Source organism: Arvicanthis niloticus, chromosome 14 (genome assembly GCF_011762505.2).
Source record: "Arvicanthis niloticus isolate mArvNil1 chromosome 14, mArvNil1.pat.X, whole genome shotgun sequence".
In the NCBI taxonomy this organism is placed as follows: Eukaryota; Metazoa; Chordata; class Mammalia; order Rodentia; family Muridae; genus Arvicanthis; species Arvicanthis niloticus.
Window position 1 is genome coordinate 73,176,114 of NC_047671.1, and position 16,581 is coordinate 73,192,694.

Genomic DNA, 16,581 nt, shown 5'->3' on the forward strand with positions numbered 1-16,581 from the left:
ATACACCACATATACACATAGACACATACTCATATAAATACATATGCCACACACAAACATACCACACACATGGATATAACTCCCATATGTTCACACATACCCCATACACACTTACATACACATACGACACAGAGAGAGACAAACACAGATACATGCTCACATACAAACATACCACACACAGACACACACCACACACACATATACATTCATACTACATACACACATCACACACACTCACACCACACATATATACTCACACACAACACATATACATGCACCATACACACCACACACACACTCACACCACACATATATACTCACACACACAACACATATACATGCAACACACACACACACACACACACACACACTGAATATGAGCTACTCTTATGGATGCTGTTTTATATGTAGGGAAATGAAGTGGCACAGGTTTTCTGAGATCAGGAGGAGCAGGTGGAGTTGGACTAGAACTTACATCTCAACTACTCACTTACCTGCTTTACCCATGAGAGTGACTTCTAAATGAGAGGAGGAGATGACATCACACCCATCAAAGTCATTTCACTGTGGTTTTAAGAAAACTGGGCCTTGCAAAGACCAACTATCTGAGGATAGCTTTGTGTCTGAAGTCTCTTTTCAGGCTCAGAATGTAGAATAATAACAATTTAATAATTGTGGATGGATGGGTGAATTAATTAATTAAAGGCATCATTATTGAAAAGGGAAGAGAAGAACATGCATTTGCTTGTGAAAACTCCCAGAGAGTCTATAAAAAGAACCACTGCAATGTCATGGGATGTAAAATCAATAATCAAACATCAACTGCATCTGTAACTCGGATGTGGGTTATACAGAGATGGGTAGCTGCTACGGTTACCTCAGCCCTGGCCACTGAAAGGACCTGGAAGCAACTGTGCACCAGGAGTGACAAATGTCACACTCAATACAACCTTGAAGAATCTGTTGATTCCAAGGCTACCCTTCCTGACGCATGTGACACCAGAGAGTAATGAAGCCTTAAAAAATGTGGGAGTCGTCAGAAATGAGGAAGTGGGGGACTCCCAGGATCTGCTCCCACCCCACTGAATTAATAAGCTATTAATTGCTAAAGTTGGCTTTTTCAGAACTCATATCTGTTCAAAACCCCACAGCAACCTATGCATAACTGGAATTTGGTTGTTTATATGATGCAGCCTAAAGGATTGTAATATATACATTTTATAGAATTTAAATTATGCTTCACTAAAACTGGGGAAAGATTCATGTTTCAAAATTGGAGAATGATATGTAGTTTACATATGTGGAGTAGAGACACCACACAGAGAGCCAGCTGTAGGCTTCAGTTTCTCAAAACCTACTTTAAATATAGGTTTTTAAATGCTTTAACCTCCCTTCTAGCCTACCACCCACCAGAGGTAGTGGGAAAGAAAGGTTATTAGGATATAGGCAGTGGACCTGTTTAGAAATTGTTCTTTAGAGCAAATCCCTTCTGTGTTATCAGGAAATCAGCAGTTTGGTTCACAGAAGCCATCATCGGCAGCTCAATCCACTCAAAAACACTTTACGAGTGTAGTGGCAGTCCAGTTTTGGTACTGTCAGGACAGCAGCATCAGTGGCATGACCTACTGGGAACAGCCAGGCCTCAGCTGATCCCACAGGAGTTAGCAGGAGGGATTAAGACCAGAAGGGGCGCCAGAAGTTCTCTGCTGTGCCTCTCTCAAGGAAGTGAAGATCAGTGAAGGCGTGAGACCAAGAAGCTTGCAAAGCTATCTATGCAAACTAAGCCCTGTCACTGTCCATCAAGTCCTAGTTATACGCCCTCCAAACATCACCTGTTTTCCCACAGCTCTTGCCTCAGCAAAACACCACGTGAGTCTGTCTTAGCAAAACTCCCCATGAGTGTGTATCTGCTGACATCACTCTGCCAACCGGCCCAAGTCCACAGAATCAGCGAGAAGCCTCCAGAACAACACCAGAAGTTTTTTGGTGCATTTTTCTCTATGAAGTCACGACAGATGGAGCTCAGTACTTTATATAAGGTGAACCAATATATGCTGTCATTAGCAAAGAGTCCTTTGTCACATGTCCTTTCACATGCTCACTTTAGCAAAACATCCCTTCGCCTGTGTCTGCTTCAGCAAAAAGTCCCTTCCCATGTCTGCTTGACTGAAACACCCTCTCACCCCTGTCTGCCTCAGGAAAACACTCCTTCACATGTTTTCCTCAGCAAAACACCATCTGACACAACTGACTTTCCAAAGAAAGCATAAGCTTCCACTTGAGTCGACATTCTGAAACGGTTTGAGACGCCGTCGTGCAAGCGAGGAGCTGCAATGAACGGTATCTTTGGGCCTCTCCTCTGTAGTTGTCAACTTCCTTCTCTCAGATTAGTTGATCACGACTCTCAATGGCAACAGTAATTCAGGGCACGAAGGCAATCTGCTCATTCAAGGACTGGACATTTGTAGCTTAGGCTATCCCAAAGGTGCATCAGCTCCACGAGCTTTGCTCAGGAACAAGCTGAAATGGCTGCTGGCCTGGCGTGGGATCATGTGTCTTCACTGGTCCATCAAGACAACTCACTAAGGAAAAGCACTTCTGTGTCCTCTCCTTGTGTGTGCTTGTCCGTGGGCTTTCGCTGCTGAAACTTGACTGAGGTCTACGAGCACAGGCAAATATTAGGAACATCCTTTTTAAATAACGAGGGGCTGGAAAGCTGCTGCCCTTCCAGAGCCATGGGGTTCAATTCCCAGCGCCCCCATAGTGGCTCACAGTCATCTGTAACTCCAGGCCTAGAGACTCTGATGCTCACGTGTGGCCTCTGTGGACACCAGGCATATTCACAGTACACAAACACATGTGCAGGCAAGCACACTCATAAATATAAAATAAATTAATTAAAGCTATTGCTCACCTTTAAATGTATAGGACATTTGTCTGAATTATCATTAATAATTTCATCATTAATAATTGTTACAAGAAGGACATAGTAAATGTCTTAAATTCCCCAGCCCTCATTCAAGGATTTAATGTGACTGAAAGGAAAGGCCCGATTAACAAACAATTCTCCTTCACAATAGTTCTATAAACAGAAGCTTGGTGTGATTCAGTTTCCTGTTTATGGCCACTGGCACCAAGTTATACAGACACCTGAAACTCGGTTGTGGTTTATAGCAAATAGCAAACACTACCACAGTCGCCCGTGCCCGTGCCCGTGTGTGCGTGCACGCATCACTGTCAGCACTACACACTCGCCCGTGTCCGTGTGTGCGTGCACGCATCACTGTCAGCACTACCACACTCGCCTGTGCCCGTGTGTGCGTGCACGCATCACTGTCATCCAAGTCAGACCCAAGCTCTCTGCAGGAGGCACATTGGGGTGCAGGGATGGATAAAGGGCATGTGGACCTGTCACTGTACAAATTCAGGATCTCTGGTGAATGTGTGCTTCATCTCTGACAATTGTAGAGTTTATGCCAAGCTATCCTAAACTCTTAGGTCACATTTTCTTTTGCTTCTTACAGAGATTTTTTTATTATTTTTATCATCTGTAGGATGTATGGCTGCATGTGGGTATATGCACAGGAGTGGAGGTGCCCACAGTGGCTAGCGGCATTACCCACCTGGAGCTGAACCCAGGTCCTCTGAGAAAACATCCAGTGTGCTTAACCGCTGAGTTATCTCAGCTCCTGAACCCGAGGCTGCATTTTCAACATAGACCTTCAATTCCCAATTTATCGTTGCTGTTGTCCGCTATGTAACATCCCAGGTTCCACAGGTAAGGGAACATGCAAAACCAATACACCTGTCAGGTTAACTGCTGGACACCCCTTAACTCTGTCCGCATCAAACGGTCAGCGGTTTCTATGTTCTGGTGTACTACAGGCTTTATGATAAAGCATGGACATGACCTTGGATCAAAGAAATCTCTCAAAACAAAAATTCAGAAATCTGAGTAATAGTGAGAATCCAAAGCCTTGGGATCTTTAGGGCCAGGAACTGCACAATGAATAACACTGCCACACAAACAGTACTCGGAATCATAAATCCCCCTCCTATTGATGGGGGCCACCATCAAACACCAGCCTTGTTGTTAAAGATGCACTACCAAAAATAAGCCACTACCGTGGAACCAGGTTCTATTTTCAGAAACGACCTTTGCTCATTTCTGTAAGTTTAATTTTTGCAACTTTAACTTTTGGCATGAAATTCTAAATCTTGGCTGGCTTCACAAACTTATTTTTAGGAAGTTCGAGGAAGCTCTAGTTAACCCCTCTCCGTCCAGTCCAGCATCACTCAGATACAACAATGCATTGATCATAATCTCTGTCCTCCACCTGTGTGCAAACACCTCTCAGGATCTGAAAGACAAGTTCATATGACTTAGTGCCATGCCGGGTTGAACGTGACCAGTTCAACCTCTAAAGCTCAGTTTTCCTTCCCTCTCCAAACATGCTTCTTTCCTTTCAGCAAGTAATCTACCTTCCTGAGTCTCTCAACTGCTGGAGCAGAAAGCAACTTGAGTTCGTTTTTCTTTTTGGAGGAAAATACCAAACACAGCTTGTCACCAAACTGAGGAGTCTTTATGAAGTTATTTCCTGACCTAGAGCCACAGTCTGCTGAGTGAACCTGAGAAGCTACTTTCTACTCTGTCTGGGAGTGATAGCCCATGTACATCAGCCTGTCTTACAAACCCAGTGAAATCAAGAAAGGTGACTTTTAAGGGCCAGCCAGCAGAAACAGACAGAGAAGGAAGTCTATAGCTGATTTAGAGATTGTATATGGCCCTTGAGAAGCCCTCTGCTTGTCTCAGTGTAAAAGTGGGATGCAGTAACAGGAGCCATTTTCAAGCTGTTGCTTTAGGAAATGTTAGTTCCTGTGATAGTTAGATATCAAGTGTCAACTTGACATAACCTGGAATCATCTGGTAAGATAGTCTCAGTGAGGAATTTTCTAGATCAAGTTGGCCTATGGGCATGTCTGTGAGGGTTATCTTGATGGTAACTGAGGTGGAAAGACCTAGCCCACTAGGAGCACCACCATTCCCTAGGGTCCATCCTGGATTATATAAGAGTGAAGAAGGTGAGCTGAGTAGGAAGCATGCATGCATTTGTTCTTTCTCTGCTCTGGACTCTGGAATGTGACTAGCTGCTTCAGATGCCTGCTTTGACTTTACCACGATGATGAAATATAATCTAATAAGAATTAGGAAAAAATGCATAAAAGCAACAAAATGAGAGAAATTAGCACACACATTTTCATCCTAACTGATTATAATTAATTATGAAATTAAAAGGCATAGACCTTTGAGTGAATTAACAAAAATGATCCAACTATTTTCTAAAAAATATTAAATTCATTTGTATATGTAGAGAGAGGTACACATGCTAAGGTCAGAGGTCAACTAGTGAGAGTTAGTTCTATTCTTATACCAGGGATCAAACTCAGGGTGCCAATCTTGACAAGTGCTTTTACCACTCAGCCATTGCACTAATCCAAGGTCCAACTTTCTGCTGCCTACAGAAAACACAGCAGCAAAGATATATACAGACAGAGTAGAAGGATAGGAAATGAGATCCAAGCAACCAGTGTGCAGAAGCAAGCAACTGCCGCTGTACAGTCATATCCAACAAAACAGACAGCAAACAATAATAGGAGCGACAAGGTCATTGCATGCATCAGAGAGCCAAGATCATTATAAACACAGGCACCAAATGTTGGTGTGTCCAACTTATAAAACAGACATCACTAGACACAATAGACACAGCCATAGTGCTAACAGTTAGGAGCCACCATGTGGGATCTGGGAACCAAACCAGGTCCTCTGGAAGAGCAATAAGTGCTTAACAGCTGAGCCATCTCTCTAACCTCCAAGAAGAATTTTTTAACATCTTAAACATACCAAATACAAATAACGAGACCAATTCAATAACAAGTCTCTCAACAAAGAAAAGGTGAGGATCAAGAATATTCACTGCTGGATCTGACAATATCTTTAACAAAGAACTAGCGTCAATAATCTTCATTCTATGCCATAAAATAGGAAGGGAAAGCATTCTTCTAGTGCCAGCTAGGAAGCCACTGTCACTCTGATACATAAGTCAAATAAGGATGACAGTTGACAAAAGAAAACCGTAGACCAATGCTCTTGGTGAGCATTAATACAAAAAAAGAGTTCAATGAAATATTTGCAGACTAAATCCAACAATCCCTCAGAAATCACGCACCATGATAATGTTGGTTGCATTCTAGGGATGCAAGGACAGCTCAACAAATGCAGAGGTAAATGAAACACAGCCCCAAATAGAACTACTAACGGTGCAGATGATCACCTAGACAGACGCATGATTCACCTGACCAAAATCAACTTCTCTTCATGATAAAAGGTCTGAAGGAAGTACATAGAACCTGTGTGTCAACATAATAAATGCTTTACAGCATTACTGTGAGGCCAACACCATAGCGAACGGGAAAGCTCAGGTCGTTTTGTCTAAAATCAGGACCAAGACAAGGATGTCCACTGTTATTGCTTTTATTCACTGAAGTACTCAATAAGCAAACAAATAAATAAATAAAATGGTTTGCAGGTGAAAGAGGAAGATGTCAAATTATTTCTATTTGCAAATGACATGATCCTATACTTAGAAGAGTCTACCAAAAACCTCCTAGACCTGACAAATTTAGCAAAGCAACAGTATTAAAAAAAAAACATATAAAACTCAGTAGCTTTTTATATGTCAATAATGAATATACTGAGAAATAAACCAGGAAAATAATCCCATTCACAAAAGCATCCAAAGCCCCTGGGGATAAACATGAGCAGAGAGGTGAGAGACCTCTGCAATAAAAACTGTGCAACTCCAAAGAACAGAAGACACAGAAGACGGAGAGAACAACCGCGCTCGTGGATGGGCAGAGCCGGTGCCATTTCCTATGCTATCAAAAGCCATCCAGTGTTCAGCATGACCCCGATCAGAGTCCCAATGACATCTTCACAGAACTAGAAATAACTATATATGAAAGTGTGCACGTGTGTGCACACGCACCTGAACAGCCATAGCAATACCAACTTTTAGACATCACAGGAGACAACAGTCAGAGTAAAGGGACATATACAGGATGGGAGAAGATTCTCACCAGCTATTCAACCAGTACCGGATTAATATCCAAGGATATACAAATAATTCAAAACACTAATCACCTGAACTAACAGACAAACTGAGGAGATACTTTCCCCCAAAATGACAAATAGCTAATAAATAGATGAAAAAGTGTTCGACATCCTTTGCCTGAAAATGCAAATCAAAACTCACTGAGAGTCCATCTCATCCCAATCAACATTGGTACCATGACAACAAGATGTGCTGGTGAGGATTCATAAAACGAGAAGTCCTTGTTATGTGCGACCACTATGGCAACCAGAACGAAGGCTCCGTAAATCCGGAATGAATAAAAATACTATATAGTGCAACCATAAGTCCAGGGTGTATACCCAAACGCGTACAACAGAAGTCTCTGTGTGTCTATGTTGATAACCAGGGTATGGAATGTCCTAGGTGCCCATCAGCAGATGAGTAGATGAAGAAAATGTGCTGTATACACACAGCAGAGAATCAGTTCTCAGCCTCTGCGTTGTAACCCTTTGGAGACTGAACAACTCTTTCACAGGGTCACCATCAGAAGACTCTTTCACAGAAAACACAGACATTTACATTATGAGTCATAACAGTAGCAAAATTAGTTATTGAGATAGCAACAAAAAATAATTTTATGATTAGAGGTCACCACAACATGAGGAACTGTATTATGGGGTCACAACATTTGGAAGGTTGAGAACCACTACAGAGGAGTGTTATTTGACCATAGTGGTGTGGAGTAGGAGAGCTGGCTCTGCCCCTTACCAGCCACCACATGGTTCTGCTCAGTCAGTGGCTTCTGGTGTGATGTAAATAGAGAAAGATTCATCCTCCCCAGTAGGCTGGCCACTAGGAATTTGACCATGCTCCAGTGAGTATATAGACAACACAAAATAATAATAATAATAATAATAATAATAATAATAATAATAATAATAGCTGATATTATCCAAAGGGTAATGGATTGAACTAGAGACCAACCAAATAAACAAAATGAGCCAGACTAACAGAAAATCTCCCACATTCTCCCTCATGTGTGAATCTAAATTTTAAGACAAGTCAGGAAAGTGGAAGGTGAACTATTCGGAGAGAAAGTCAAGGGGAGGGGGAGGAGGGAAGGGAAGGAAGGTGCCCGGCAAGGGGATGTGATTTGCAGGAGTGAAAATTAAAGCCCGTTGTCTTGATGATTAATACAAAAAAGTAAAATGCTTTTTGAAAGAATTGCATGGATTTTCCCCAAACATTCCAAACTTGCTGACTCTCTCTGCTATGACAGCTGGGTGCTAACAGGGACCTGGGGACATGAACTGTATTTTACAGACCAATAAAGGCAGACCCTCTATTTTATCAAAGTAGGTGTCTTATGTCAACAGTTTTCTAGGGAAATGGGTGTCCATGGAGGAAAAAGCATTCTGAAAGACAATGTTTGGGAATGTGTGCCTCTCGTGTGACAAAGCCAGAAAGTCATTAACTTTAAAAGTCTCATATTCTCATTTACTTAAAAGTGAAACAAATTTTTCTAATGTATTTTAGGGTTTTTTTTTTTTTTTCCAAAAGAAAACCAGCAGTGCTTTTTGAACAGATTGCCTGAAACATTGAAACACCTGATTTTCCCTGGTAGTAAATGTTGACTATAGCATGGAAGGGAAGCCAAGACCAGCCACGTTTTTACTGGGGTTCGGGGTGGGGAGCACGCTCTGAGTGCATTCTGAGTACCTTCATTTAGTAAGTGCAGACAGCAAGAAGCCTGTAACACACCCACATGGTGGGGCTCCTCTGTCTGTCACCATCCCGATTTTTTTTCCAAGTAAAAAACTTGCTTTAGCCTGTAGCACTATAATTCAGTGCTTCCAAACACAATGGTAACTGGCCCAGGACATTGCTCACACAGCCTAAACTATGAAGAAAAGAAGAAAGGGGAGGAAAGCAGCTAAAAGTGGAGAGGAAAAAGAAAAGCAAGAAGACAGAAGAGAGTACAGAGAAACAAGAACAGCCATGACCTTGAACTTGACACGGAGATTCTCAATCCTCCTGCCTCAGGCTTGCCCGTACTGAAACTCCAGGTGAGTACCATCATGCCTTACAGCCCAGAATGCTGATTTGTTTTTCTGTTTGTGTTTAGTATTAGGAGTGCTTAGGGCCTCCTGCATGCCAGGCGAACATACATCACTGGACTATAACCTCAGCATGAGCCTACATTGTTTTAGGATCTTTCAGATATGCAGTCTGGAAAAGCAACTTGGAATCGTTGAGCAACAAGCACCAAACTAAATGTGTTAAAAGTATACTCATCATGGTTGTCTTCTTTTTATTTCCCTTTTTGCATATTTACACTATACAATAAAAATTGTTTTATCAATGATTTATCTTTTCAATGTTCTTTCCATGGAATGAAGATGCACAGTATGTTAGCATGCTCACATGTATATAATTTATAAATAAATTTGTATCTACCACACCTGTCATTTATGGTGGTGCCAGTCAATACTGTCTAACACACTAACCCTGACACTCTAAGCTCCAAAATTACTCCCACTTCCCCTAACACTTCCTCTCCTTAGCGGGACTTACAGGAGAAAGGATAGCTTGGGGTAAAGAATTTGGACTTAGGACTAAACTCAAGCACTCACATCCATCCTGGGGTCAAATGTTGTTTCTTGGCCTTCTCCTTTGAGTGCCTTCCAGCCCAAGATGAGCCCCACCCCCCAACCCCCAACGTGAGATCCTGGCACACCACCAGGTGCTGATTAACTGGAGCAACCTAGCGCACCCTCATTTCTGCCAGGTGTTCGCTGCCAGAGTGTTTCTGCCCACGGAAGGTCTCATTGACCCTCAGAACTGCATGTTGGCCCATCAGGGTGAATCTTTTTGCTGACAGTGAAAAGGTACCAGGGATATAACCGGAAATACTACCGAAGTTTCCTAGGCATAAGGTTGCAAAGATGAAAAGTGGCAGACAGCCACCACTGAAGCCTGGGGTCTGTCCTGGGATGGCCAGGTGCCATCGGAGGATGAAGATTTTGCTACAAAGCCTCAGACTTCCTCTTCTACAAGCTAGAAACTGACCACAACTTCCACTCACCCTTGCTTTGCCCACACCACCCACCTACAGTGGCATGTGGCCAGGGCAGTGCTCTCATAGGCTCATATCAGGAGCACTGCGCCCAAGTCACAGGGTCCCCAGCCAGTTTGGCCTTGGGTCAGCTCAGTCCCAGTCACTTGAGGTCATTAGGTCGAATTGGGAAAAGAAGACCCATGCTTTGGCCTCAGTGACTGAGCTAGTCATCACTCTCAATTCAATCCCCGCTATCCGTGGGGGACCGTACCTGGATGGTGTGGCCGCTGCCCTGTGCAGTGGGGCCGCCCACCAATTTGCAGAAAAGCTCAGGCCGGGGCCTTGAGACCTCCAGGCCCCGCTCCCCACAGGTGGCGGTGGCCCAGATCCTCGCCGCCTGGGCCAGGTTGAAGTAGGGCGGATGCAGACTGAGCTTGGCCGCTGGAGGGTCCTGAACCACCATGCTCCAGCAGGGCGACATCCTTAGCAGCAACAGTAGCAATAGCGTGAGCAGCGGCGGTGAGAATCGTGGTGCCCAGCCCGGAGCCACCGCCATCCTGCGGCGCTGGGTCTCCTGTCTGTGCCTGGGGTGGTACCGCGGAGCAGGAGGCTGCCACTCTCTCCCGCCTGGGCAGCCCCGGGAGTGGGCGGCGCCCTGGGCCGCGCCCCTCTGTCCACGAGCTGAGCCCGCCGCGTGGGCGCGGCTCCGGGTTGCGGAACCTGCCACTACTGCTGACACCGGCCCAATCAGGAAACGTCAGGCGTGGACATTGCGTGCTACAAACTTTCCTAGGCTCCCCAAATCCAGAAGCTACAGCTAAGTGCTGAGTCCGGAATTAAAGGATCTCACTGAATTAGCAGTGGTGGAAAGAACACCGCGAAACCACAACACCGCGGTGCACGCTTTGGAAAGCAGAGAAGGTACCCCGGGGAAATCCTTTAGATGTCCAGGAACTACTCCCTTAAAGCTGAGGCTTGGACACCCTCCAACATTGAGTCCACAATAGGTCCTCTAAGCTTTTAGAGGAGGTGCCATTGATGGGGAAGCCAGCATGCTCAAGGGCTCCAAGTGTCCCAGATGAAACAGGACTGAAGCTTTGAAGGCTAGAGAAGGAGGGGAAAGAGGCAAGACGTGAGAAACACCGCTCTGCCTGGATACAGAGATGAGAACACTTGGCACACTTGAGAGGTGCTGTAGTGTGAATATCCCTGAACCTCCCCCCCCTCCGCCCCCAACAAACTCATAGGCTGAAACCCTATGGTCAACCGTGAAGGTTTTAGTTAAAGAAGGAATTTTTTTTTCATTTCTTGGTAAATAACTCCAGTATGCATTTGCTTCAGTCACTACACTTGTACAGATTTATATCCAGGGAACAATCAGATAAATACTTTGAGGGGGTGGTGCTGGTGAATGTGATCAGTGGCTTTATTATCCAGCCCCAAGGGCGTGGTGGCATACACCTGCAACCCCAGCACTATAGTAGGCTGAGGTAGGTGGATCAGGTGTCGAAGGTCATCCTGGGCTGACAAAACCCATCTCAAACTAAAATTAATAAATAAATGGATGGGGAAAAAGAGGCCAGAGTGTGTTGACTGGCTCTCACCAGAGTGTGTTGACTGGCTCTCACCAGTGTGTTGACTGGCTCTCACCACTATAAGGGCACAGAGAAGACTGTCTCAACCAGGAAGTAACCCCCACCAGACAGGAAATCTGCTGACACCTTGCTCTGATTTCATGCAACTTCGTGTTTGCAGGCTACCCACTTTGTATTGCTCTGCTGTAAAAGCTCAGATGAGCCCTGCAGCAACCGCTGCACACCTTTAATCCCAGCACTCAGCAGTCAGAGGCAGGAGGATCTCTGAGTTCGAGGCCAGCCTGGGTTACACAGAGAAACCCTGTCTTGAAAAAACAAAACAAAACAAAAAACAAAAACCTCACCACAACAACAAAAAAAACCCAAAAGCTCAAATGGACTGAGCTGAAGGAGAGGGAGTTCACTAATATACTATATATATATATATATATATATATATATATATCTCACTGGGATATATAAATAGTTATGTGACCTATTTAATCTTCTGTTTGTTCTGGAGGGAGGGAAAGACATTCGGGAACCTAATGTAAAAGGCTCCAAGGACTAATTGAAAATGCACATGTCAGACAGCATCTTAGCCAGCAAAAACTGGAAAACACATGCAAGAGAAAATGGGTTCCGTAGGTGACATTTGACTAATGCCTTTAATAATGCAGCTCTTACAAACAAGCACAGAAAAGCCTAACATCAGAGCTAAGAGAGATAACAGGCAATTTAATAAAAAAATTAAAGCAAATAAACATAACTGGTTTACAGTTTTGCTCTTCCTGGGAACTAAGATGCAAACAACACTCCAACCACTAAGATTTGTCTTTCACTTATCAAGTGATAAAAATAATTAAATATAAAGTTGAGGATTGAAGAGAATTCATAAAATCAACACACTCTTGGTAAAGGTGAAAATCTTACATTAGAAGGGAGGAATTTCTGTACCGCTCAGCAAATGACTCCACTGTATAATTTGCCGTGTAGTTTCTCTACTATTTTATAGCCCTGATATTTATAGCTCTGAAATACTTAGGGACGTCGACAAGCATTTGAGCCAATGGTTCCTTCAAGCTACTTTGTTTGTTTTGTTTTTGTTTATAAGCTTCTCAATGTTATTAGAGGCCATAAGAACAACCTCATAGAAATATATCCTGACATACATTTGCAATATTTAACAAAAAGGAAATGATATAAAATGCACAAAATCAATCCTATCTCTAGCACTGGCAAAATGAAATTATAAAAAAATTCATTTAAAATACTATTTTAAAAAGAACACAATTCCCAGGAATGAAGTAAATTTAAAACCCCATTATTTGTCCTATAAAAACTGAGTATTTTTCAAAGATGTTTCAAAAGATCTTAATACAGATGTACCTTGCCTTACAAGGAAGCAACATTCTATAAACTCATCATAAGGTGACAATATTATGTCAAAAATGTACTTAGGCCACCTGACCTACTGAGCAGCGCAGTTCAGCAAATGCAGTAGAAAGCTGGGTTTCCCCTCATGGGTGACAGGAGGCGGGGGCTTACTACTGCTGCCAGTGCCCAACATCAAACAATATCTCACTACAGATCATTAGCTCAGGGAAGGTTTTTTAATCTAAAACATGGTTTGGGCTGAATTTGTATTGTTCTCATACAGTCGGTAAATGGGGGGAGGAGAGATGGAGTGGAAGCCAAATGTTCTTGTCTGCTTTCTGTTTCTGGGATAAACACCATGACCAGAAGCAATGCGGAGAGGAAAGGGTGTATCTCATCCTGCAGGTCACAGCCCATCAGTTGAAGGAAGCCAGGAACATGGAGGGAGGAACCTGAAGACCAGACCTGGGGGAACACTTCTTATCGGCTTGTTAGCAGGCTGGCATTCAGATACCCTTTTGGTACAATTCAGGCCCCCTGCTGAGGGAAGGTACTGCCCACAGTGTGCTAAGTCCACCTGCTGAGGGAAGGTACTGCCCACAGTGTGCTAAGTCTACCTGCTGAGGGAAGGTACTGCCCACAGTGTGCTAAGTCCACCTGCTGAGGGAAGGTACTGCCCACAGTGTGCTGAGTCCACCTACATCACTTACCAAGAAAATGCCCAATCCACACATACACACAGGCCAATATGATTGAGGCAGTTCTTCAGTTGACACTTTCTCTTCCAAGCTGTATTCAAGTGACAACCAAAATTAGCATCACACCAAGACATCTGTGAATGTAGAGTTCTGCATTCATGGGTAGATATATAAAAATGTTAAGATGTAATAGTCCACACAGCAGTCTATAGACTAACCACAATCTCTACCAAAATCCCAGTTCTCTCCCTCTCTCCCTCTCTCTCTCTCTCTCTCTCTCTCTCTCTCCCCCTCCCCCTCCCCCTCCCCCTCCCCTCCCCCCCTCCCCCTTCCCCCCCTCTATCTTTTTTCAGAAACTGACATGAGGATCCAAAAACTCATGAAAATTCAGGGGACCCAGAATTGGTAAAAGCCATGTTACTGTTATTACCAGTAACCCCTGCACTGGAGCCGGGAGGGAATGTGGAGACACGCGATCTGGAGCTCACCAGCCAGCCAGTCCAGTGGAGATGGTGCGCTCCACGTCAGGGATGGACATCATCTTAAGTGAAGGATGATAAAGGAGAGCCTCCGGAGTCAGCCTGCGCTTTCCACATGCACACACAATCACACACACAAGGGAACACACATGCACACACCACACAAATACACACACATAAATAAATAAAATGCCTTGTCAGGCTGGAGAGACATAATTCAGTTGATAGGATGTTTGCCTGAGTTCCTTCCCAGCGTTGCTTAAAACTAGGTGTGGTGGCGCAGGCCAAAATACCAACAGCCAGGAGGTGGAGCAGGAAGATCAGAAGTTCAAGGTCATCTTCAGATAAACAGCAAATTCCAGATCAGAGGCCCTGGCCCAAATGAAGGAGAAGGAAGAGAAAGAAGAGAAGGAGGAGGAAGAGGAGGAGGAAGAGGAGGAAGAGGAAGAAGAGAAGGAAGAGGAGGAAGAGGAGGAAGAGGAGGAGGAAAAGGAAGAGGAGGAGGAGGAGGCAATGACTTGTGACGTTAAAATACAGTGAGTCTTTTCCCAATGGTGGCAGCTTTAAAAACAACCAAAGTTTGCTAGTAAGGCCATCTCTCTAAAGGTGATGTATCCCAAGCAAGCACCTGCTCTCTGGAGGCCTGGACACAGGAGAGTTAATATGAGTCAGGAGAGAAGACTGCAAGGGAGAGAAAAGCTGTTTGCAAGTTTCAGTTAAAGAGGTTAAACTGATTCTGAGCAGCTGCTTTTAAAGATAACGGCAGCAAACCTGGCCGCACCTGTGTTCCAGGCCGGATGACGCTGAGGTTTTTAACCCAGAGAGATATATACTTCAAGGAATCACATAATTTGTCAATGAATTTGTTTTTCTGGTTTTTGTTTGAGGTTTTGTTTAATTGTTTTTTGTTTGGGGACCTTTATTCGTTTCATTTTGGATGGCTTTTTTGTTTATATTTTTAAATGGAAATGATAAAAATGAACCTAGGATTTATTTCTCTTTTTTCCCCTTCCTGCCCTGCCCCCACTTTCTTTTTTCCTTGTGACACTATGTCACCATGTTGCCCAGGATGATTTTGAACTTGTGGATTCTAGTGACCGTCCTGTCTCAGCCTACCCAATAACTGGACATACAGTTGCTTTCCAGCACTCTCAGCTGGACTCAGAACTTGGAATTCCTAGTTCGTGTTCCTAGGAGGATTCAGAAGGGGCTAAAGGAAAAGATGCCCAGATGTGGGACAAAGACTACAGCTGTGTCCTGAGGACAAGAGGAGCTGCTAAGTTGGTCCTAGGGAGAAGGTGAAACAAACCTCGAAGTTGAATGTCAACAACAAAGGTGAGCTTGGGCTTGGCTGCTATCCTAATGCGTCAGAGGTGATTCAGGCCCTTCTGAGTCCTTCAGAGCTCAGATGGAAATGAACCTGTGTGCCATTGTTCTCAAGCATTTCTCCGAGGTGAAGAACCTAGACATGGAAGCAGACTGACGCCCTGTGTCTAATCAGACTAGTTAACACCCCTAGGAAATTAGTGTCGGGCAACAGTGTAGCCCAGCAGGTGCTCTTTAAGTAAGCCTCCGGTCTTCTCTTCTTTGCTTTCTTCAACACCATCCCCAGTATGGCAGCATTTCAGAGTCCTCCTAGGACTATGAGCTGAGATCAAAGTCCTGAGTCCTGTTTATTATTACTAATCTGTTTAACTGATACGTGCTACTGGTTTGACTTCACTGAAGGAACGTGTTGTAAAAGTTGCCCCTTTCTCTCATTAAAAAAAAAAAAAAAAAAAAAAAAAAAAAATGGCAGCAGTGCAGACCTAAGTGTTTGGGTCCTAAGCAACAGGAGAATCTAAACCAAACAGCTAAACTAAAGGCTTTGTTCTTCATTCATCATACACACCTGTGGCCTCCAGAAGGCCAATGTAACATAACAATGAAACCCACAATGAGCAAATGCTGCTATCCCAGTGGTTAGCTACGTTACAAACCTGAAGATGCAAAGCATCTTTCAGGACTTCTTAAAATAAGGAAGCATTATGGCTGAGCATGGAGGTACAATCCCAGTGAGGATCACTGACTTCAAGTTCAGGCTGGCTACATATTGAAACTATGCCTTAAAAACAACAAAACAACAACAACAAAATACTACAGACACACAGACCTGTGAAACAGAAGAGAGGACCCAGAAACAAGCCCACACAGCTACAGCCAGCTAATCTTTGACAGCAGGGTTAAAAGCATACTTTGAGTAAAGGCAGCTTCTTCAAAAAC

General features: G+C 43.8%; 1 protein-coding gene and 1 long non-coding RNA gene across 2 annotated transcripts in view; one reads left to right on the forward strand and one right to left on the reverse strand.

Annotated features, from left to right (window-relative positions):
- Lama3 (laminin subunit alpha 3) overlaps positions 1-14,597 on the reverse strand; it is a 237,054-nt gene extending 222,457 nt beyond the window's left edge. The window contains exons 1-3 of the mRNA XM_034518463.2: positions 14,329-14,597; positions 13,853-13,990; positions 10,463-11,295 (exon numbers count right to left, since the gene is read on the reverse strand). Of these exons, the coding sequence (XP_034374354.1) occupies positions 10,463-10,747 (285 nt within the window). The 5' untranslated portion in view covers positions 10,748-11,295; positions 13,853-13,990; positions 14,329-14,597. The remainder of the gene's footprint in view (positions 1-10,462; positions 11,296-13,852; positions 13,991-14,328) is intronic.
- Positions 14,598-14,683: 86 nt separating this feature from the next.
- LOC143434374 (uncharacterized) lies at positions 14,684-16,111 on the forward strand. Its single transcript, XR_013103842.1, has 2 exons — positions 14,684-14,855; positions 15,388-16,111. It is a non-coding gene; the product is annotated as an uncharacterized LOC143434374 (long non-coding RNA).
- Positions 16,112-16,581: the final 470 nt, after the last annotated feature.